At 37.5% G+C, this 6692-nt stretch overlaps 3 protein-coding genes across 3 annotated transcripts; 1 reads left to right on the top strand and 2 right to left on the bottom strand.

Annotated features, from left to right (window-relative positions):
• On the top strand, window positions 806-1652 carry LOC104738656 (MYB-like transcription factor ETC1). Its single transcript, XM_010458831.2, has 3 exons — window positions 806-1005; window positions 1134-1221; window positions 1358-1652. The coding sequence occupies exons 1-3, from the start codon at window positions 936-938 to the stop codon at window positions 1452-1454; spliced, it is 255 nt and encodes an 84-aa protein (XP_010457133.1). The 5' UTR covers window positions 806-935; the 3' UTR covers window positions 1455-1652.
• LOC104738655 (UDP-glycosyltransferase 72B2) lies at window positions 1846-3638 on the bottom strand. The gene has a single exon (XM_010458830.2). The coding sequence runs from the start codon at window positions 3526-3528 to the stop codon at window positions 2086-2088; it is 1443 nt and encodes a 480-aa protein (XP_010457132.1). The 5' UTR covers window positions 3529-3638; the 3' UTR covers window positions 1846-2085.
• LOC104738654 (protein trichome birefringence-like 25) lies at window positions 4847-6686 on the bottom strand. Its single transcript, XM_010458829.2, has 3 exons — window positions 6367-6686; window positions 5878-6161; window positions 4847-5795 (listed from the first exon to the last, which is right to left on the bottom strand). Exons 1-3 carry the CDS (start codon window positions 6641-6643, stop codon window positions 5004-5006), a joined length of 1353 nt encoding a protein of 450 aa, XP_010457131.1. The 5' UTR covers window positions 6644-6686; the 3' UTR covers window positions 4847-5003.

Raw genomic sequence — 6692 nt, 5'->3', positions numbered from 1 at the left:
GAAGCTGTGTAGTAAAATTTGCGATGTGAGAATTAATTGGGGAATATCCACGAGTCGACGTTTAAAAATTCATTTTTATATTCAACCCTAACAAACTTTCAACTCTTCTTTTGATAGTTCTAACAATATATTTCATTAAATTGAGAATTTAATTCATATGAAAGTTGTATAATAGCCGATTGAAATCCATAATAAATGTTAGTGATTATCCTAATGCTTTGTCTATAGTTTATCATGTCTATATAACTACCATCGCTAATATTATTGACGATTTTCTTACATAGTACTGTACTTTTAATTTGAAAGTTTCCGTGGTTAAATGAAGTCTATATAGCTGCCTGAATACACGTGTGCATAAACCCACTAACACATCGGTAACTTAGTTGATTAATCTCAACTAAATCATGATTTAATTTATTTTTATGCAGTGTGTATAGATTAAATATCAAGTCAAGTCAAAGGCAAGTAGTAGTATCGTTTTTAAAGGAAAAAAATAGCAATTAGGGAAGAACATGACGGAGTAAATGATGTAATGAAACATGTTTCTTATTGGTTCTTAAATTAGCGAAATCCCTCAAGCCATTATACTGGCATAGTATATATTACTCTGTCACCCATCATAAGTTGCAAATTGATTAATAAGAATGATATATTTAAGATTCTTAATCTTCTTGAGTTAAATCCGATTTTAAGGAAAATAAAAAGTACGGTAATACAAACATCATACCTGATTCCTTAATGTGGAAACCGACCAAACCGGTCGTTAAAAAATTTCCACTATAAATAGAGAAGAGGCTTTCATGTCCTTCCCTTAAAATCCACCCACCCCTCTCTCTCTCTCTCTCTCTCTCTATACCTTAAACCGTACTAAACCGTATCGATTGATAAAATTGCAAGGTACGATCGTAAATCTTGGTAAAGTAATTTTGAGATAGATGGAAACGCAGCGTAAGTCGAAGCATCGCAAGACCAATCCAGCCATTGGTGCCTCTTCTTCTGATCAAGGTATTAACTTTTCTCAGCTAATTAATTAACTCATCATGATCTCTTCTATAATACGGAACCGTTTTTTCCAGTTAATTTTTTTGTATATATGTTCTTTATCTGTGATTTAACTTGATGACGTGGAACAGAAGTGAGCAGTCTTGAGTGGGAAGAAATAGCAATGGCTCAAGAAGAAGAGGATTTGATCTGCAGGATGTTCAAGCTTGTCGGTGAAAGGTTTTTATTTCTTTCTTTCTCTTTTTTCTTTTCTAAATTATCTTCTTAGTTAATCTTTCCATGTCTGATTATTTATCATAGGTGAATTAAAGATTAGTGTTTTTTTTTTGTTTGTTTAATTTGTCTGTAAATTAAGGTGGGATTTAATAGCTGGGAGGATTCCAGGAAGAACAGCAGAAGAGATCGAGAGGTTTTGGGTGATGAAGAATCATCGAAGATCTTTATTACGTTGATCGCCAACTCTAAAATCATTTTTCTGATATTTGAAAAAAAAAAATGAAATCTATACATAATATATATCCTTTAATATTCGTTGGTGATTCCGCAGTTTTGTTCGTGAATTTGAAGTAGTAGTTGTATTTCTCGTGTTTTCATCTTGTGTGTACCTTTGTTATTTGATTAAAAAAAACCATGACCCGAACCTTTAATTATTTGAAGTTATAATTGTAATCAACCATTAAAAAAAAAGGGACTCAATATCAATTATCTAATAAGTTAAAGTTGTAAAGATAAATTTGTGCCCATACTTGGTGCACTGAGGCATACGAAAGATTGTTGGGCCTTAACAAAAAAAAATCCCATATAAAATCGTTCAATATATTGTATGTGTATACAAAACATTACAAGTGCATACAAACATTTATTATCATATTAAATAACTATTTAAAGATAACCTGATCTGGTAAACAGATGAAAGGAGGTTACCTTCTCAATCTTCTATTTGTAGCATTTGTACGAAAATCATATTGTTTCTGACAAGGTAAAAAAAAAAAAAACAGTTTATTCTATATGTTGGTGTGACTCCTTAAAGCGTAATGCATATTTTTGAAGCATTTTGATATGGTCCATACGGAGAATGTAAGTTTAATGGAACGTCTCTTGGTTGATTTCTAGCTGGTGGGCTTTCCACTTTAACAAAAGTTCACTAAATGACTTGGTGGAGAAGCCATCATCTCCCAAAACTCTAACAAGTCCTTCCTTCAACTCTTTCATTTTATTCCCTATGGCTTTACCTTCTTCTCCTTCCATCAGTTCCTTCACCACTCTCACCACTTCTTCCCTCCGTACAATCCCATCTTCACCCGCAAGCACTCTTAGAGCCGCTCCAACGCCCTCCGCGAGTAGCAATGCATTCATCTTTTGCTCCGCGAATAAAGGCCATGCTATGAGTGGTACACCGTTTACGATGCTTTCCAGGATCGAGTTCCATCCACAATGTGTTACAAACCCACATGTGGATGGATGAGCCAGGATTTGAATCTGTGGAGCCCATGACCGAACCACTAGACCTTTTTCTTTGGTTCGGTCTAAGAACCCAAGTGGTAAAAACGTAAATGGGTCGGTTTGGCTGTGTGGATTGAGATACGACGAACTAGCTATTCCACTTGGACTTCGTATGACCCAAATAAACCGTTTTTCACTGTCCGCTAAACCAAGAGCAAGCTCATTGAACTGCTCTAACGTAAGTGTTCCACCGCTTCCAAATGATATATATAGAACTGAGCCGAATGGTTGGTTGTCTAGCCAATTCAAACACTCGGACTCGTCTTTCAAGTTAACATCAGATGAACTTGTGTTAACCAGCGGCCCAATCGGGTAAACCGGTGGTTTATCAGGACCCGGTTCTTGTAAAGCCTTTATAGCGTTTGGCTCTAGATCGAAGAAGGAATTGACTAGAACCCCTTTAGCTTCTCTCAATCTCTTGGCGCTGTGGAGAAGCCATTTGTATGCGTCGTCGTTTCGATCTTGAGCCGGATCGACCAAATCCTTACCGGTTATGGGGACACAGCCGGGAAATTTAACCGGTTCGGTTAAGTACCTAAATTCACACGACACCGTTTCGTCTAGTTTAGGCAAGTGAAGACAAAAAGACAAGAAGTTGGCAGTAGTTGCATAGAAAACGTATGGTGACATGTGGAACTCAACGGCCACGTCGAACGCATCCGCACCAAATAGATCGACGATGAGGACCGCCGGGAGACGTTTCCTCGCTGATAAAGAGTCGAAAAGCTCCCTTAGCGCTGGATTGGAACGAGTCATGGTGAGCATGATCCGAGTTTCGATTCGTGCCGTCGAGGGAACATCGGAAAGATCGGCGGGAGGGAGAAATACGGTGGCTATGGAGGAAGGGAGAGAGTTGAGAACGGATCTTTGTGCCTTAGACGGAGAAGATTCACCGGAGAGGATCAATGTGACGGTGAATAAGTGGTGCTCAACGAGTCGCTTTGCTAACTCGACGAATGGGATGAGGTGACCCATTCCCGGACTCGGTATGATTGCTATATGTGGAGTGTGTGCTTCCGCCATTAAAAGCAAGATTCAAGATTGTGAAATTATAGGATTTTTCTTTCTTCTTGATTTCTTGTTTTCTTGAGAAATATTTATGCTCACTCCTTTCATCTATATATGGTACGTACGTATATAGTCTCTTTATAGATCATGCTCGTGGTTATAGCTACAAGTTCTTTGGGAATTTCCTTCTTTTTTGGTTCTCTCTTTTTTTTTTTGTTCGTTTTGTGTGGACGCTATTAAGGTTGGTCAGTTAAAGTTTTGGTACGATAAGTCGATAACGATACTACGATTGGAAGATGAAAAATCAAAATACTGGGCCTCTATAACAATTTATAAAAGCTATAACAATTTATTTTCTTTTGTGAAACAAGAGATGACAAAGAAAAATTACGGAACCTTTTTGAGAAAATAGTGATCAGTTTCTACTTTTTATGAGTTTTAAGTTTTTATTTTCCAAACACATGAGAACAAATTTAGAAACAAAAAATACAGTTTTTTTTTCCTTTTTTTGATAAGCAAATTATGGTAAATTTGGCTACATGCATGGCATTAGTAGGTCAAGATCAAGTGTTAGTTTTTTTTTCCGTTTTGTCTACGAGAGTACGAGTACCTGGAGAATGGAAGTCTCGCCTCTTTTATCTTGGGTTAGTTAAGTTGTCTTCTTAAAGCTGTGTTAGTGGAATGTGTCTTTTTAAGTAGTATACAATTTGAATAATTTGAATGTGTTTTTTTTGTTGTTGTTGTTTTGTAGACAAAACAAAAGGCTGTAAACTGAGTTGGCAAACGAGAATCAAAATCATAAACGGGATTGCTTGAGGAATTATGTATATTATGTATCTTCATCAAGACGCCCGATTGAAAATAGTTCATAGGGATCTAAAACCTAGCAATGTTGTTTAAATAATTATTTATCTTTAAATAAATTTTATGAGTTTTGCTTTCTTACCAGTTAAATTGCATTTTCAATGCAAAATAACTATACTTTTTTGTATAATATTGCATAACTTTTGCCAATAGTGGAAAACGGATTAAATGATATGAAATCATAAGTTTAACGTGATTTCGTCCCATTGATCAAGAACGGCAACATACCCTCGGCTGATCAGGAAGTAAAACGTCCCATTGATCGAATCTTTAAATATATATACCACATTAGAATGTACATTGTCTTATGTTATATCTTAAAGTCGTATAAAGTAATGTATTGTATAAAATATTTCTTTTATATTGAAATAGTTTTTCATGAGTTTTACTTTTTTCCAGTTGAATTGTACTTTTAATACAAAATAACTATACTTTTTTTGCATAATTTTTGCATTAGTTTTACATAATATTTGCATAACTAATACTTCTTAGGGAATTTAATTTTTGTAAAACGACACGGCGTTTCTATATATCCCACATCAAAAAAAACGAACAAACTAATTACAACAAAGCAATAATAATAAATAGCACGTGAAGTGGAGGGTACTTTCGTCTTTTGACAACCGTCATATGTGCCGTTCCCGGTTAAGCATCAGTTCCACCATAAGATCATTCCATGAATCAATCGGACCGGGTAAGCACCAGTGAAGACAATCGTTTTGAATATGATTCACCTCGTTGCTCTTCACCCCATCGAAAGGATTAGGATACCGGTACGGTCCGGGATGTCCATCTGGCCGGAGAAGCGACATTGAAGTTGTGTCAAGTAATCCAATGTTGGCTTGTTGTTGTAATGTCGTCGTTTTATGAAACTCTTCCAGCTCGATATCACGCATCGACACATCCTCGGTCTTCATCTCTCCTTGGCTGTCCGTAATCGGCATCGTTCGGTTACAGAAACCACCAGTGTTCCACTCCCCATTCTCGAAATGATCAGGAGTCGTTGTCCTGAACAGAACCTGAGCTTTATGGGTTGGTTCGGCGACGAAGTCTAGAACCAAACGTAGCGCTTTCCTGTACGAGTAGAGGTAACCGAGCTCGGTGAGATTGTTCTTCCCTTGGCAGTAATGGCATCCGGATAAAGTGTTGTTTTCATGGAAGATTGAAGTTTTGAGGAACCATTTGCCGCCGGAGATGACAACGTAGTCGAAATTGGTGTACTGATCAGTCCAAGTGTGGTCTAACATGTCGAGGTGGAGTTGAATGTCAGAGAAGGAAACACCATCGAGGTTCTCAAAGGTTTCAGCTTTAAGAAGGAAAGGAGACCAAATGACTGAGAGTGTGAAGTTGTGAGAAGGGAATCTCCAAATCTTTGATCTGTATTCCTTGTCATGGTATATTTCCTCTACTTCTTCTACCTTTTTTCTTGCAATATCGAACTTGACATCAACAAAGAATCCAACTGGAGAATCATCAAATCAGTAGATATGAAATTGGTACCTGAGAGAGAATGCAGATGAGGGACTGAACATGGTTACGAGAGATGGAATCACCGATAAAAGCCCACCATTTGTTCCTCATCTGTTGGAGGAATTGCTCAGGATTAAACCTTGGGAGATCGCAGTCGCGTGGTTGCCATCTCCACATAAGGTAATTCACATCAGGGCGTCCGTTTCTCAAGCAATTCTGGTGATCTTGGATATGACGGCAAGTGACATTGGTGTAGACTGGCCCTGATGGGTCTGGTACCCACTTTCCAGTAAAGATATCACACTTGCTGCTAACTATCAGTGGTTTCCACAAAGACAATTAATCAAACACACTTGGTGAACAAAGAATCTCTTTTTGGCTAAATTTAGGGTTTTTGATACGATTGGATGAGAAAACAAAGAAAAAAAATACCCAATTTCATCGACGTTGCTTGGATCTTACTCAATTGAATCTGGGACTAATTAATGACTGATGATTGAAAAAAGAATATATCTTTACCATTTTGAGAAGCAATGGTGGTTGCAGTGATGTTTCCTGGGGGGGCTGGAGCTTGAGCTAAGGAAGTGAGACCGGAAGGAGATTCCGGCGGGGCTTGAACTTGGGTAACCGGAGGGACGGTGGAGTCAGTGACGATAAAACGGTAAGCGAGACCGATCAAGAGGGAGAAAGCGACGAATTTGAGGAAGATTTGATTGCGTTGGTGAGAAGAAGAAGAACCAAAGAAAGGGTTTCCTTCAATCTTCATGTTCTTAGACAACAACCTTATTGAATCCATTCTAATGATTATTGGTAGATCACTCTGTTTTTTTTTTTTTTTTTTTTTT

The sequence above is a fragment of the Camelina sativa genome, chromosome 14 (assembly GCF_000633955.1).
Source record: "Camelina sativa cultivar DH55 chromosome 14, Cs, whole genome shotgun sequence".
NCBI classification, from domain to species: domain Eukaryota; kingdom Viridiplantae; phylum Streptophyta; class Magnoliopsida; order Brassicales; family Brassicaceae; genus Camelina; species Camelina sativa.
This window is presented reverse-complemented; position numbering and strand designations above follow the sequence as displayed.

What these genes read in the sequence shown, in the direction of transcription:
- LOC104738654 (XM_010458829.2), bottom strand. Translation starts at nt 6,643, where the DNA reads ATGGATTCAATAAGGTTGTTGTCTAAGAACATGAAGATTGAAGGAAAC. An exon ending in CACCATTGCTTCTCAAAATG is followed by an intron (nt 6,162 to 6,366) that starts GTAAAGATATAT and finishes AACCACTGATAG; the next exon opens with TTAGCAGCAAGTGTGATATC. An exon ending in TCATCTGCATTCTCTCTCAG is followed by an intron (nt 5,796 to 5,877) that starts GTACCAATTTCA and finishes GCAAGAAAAAAG; the next exon opens with GTAGAAGAAGTAGAGGAAAT.
- LOC104738655 (XM_010458830.2), bottom strand. Translation starts at nt 3,528, where the DNA reads ATGGCGGAAGCACACACTCCACATATAGCAATCATACCGAGTCCGGGA.
- LOC104738656 (XM_010458831.2), top strand. Translation starts at nt 936, where the DNA reads ATGGAAACGCAGCGTAAGTCGAAGCATCGCAAGACCAATCCAGCCATT. An exon ending in TGCCTCTTCTTCTGATCAAG is followed by an intron (nt 1,006 to 1,133) that starts GTATTAACTTTT and finishes GACGTGGAACAG; the next exon opens with AAGTGAGCAGTCTTGAGTGG. An exon ending in TTCAAGCTTGTCGGTGAAAG is followed by an intron (nt 1,222 to 1,357) that starts GTTTTTATTTCT and finishes CTGTAAATTAAG; the next exon opens with GTGGGATTTAATAGCTGGGA.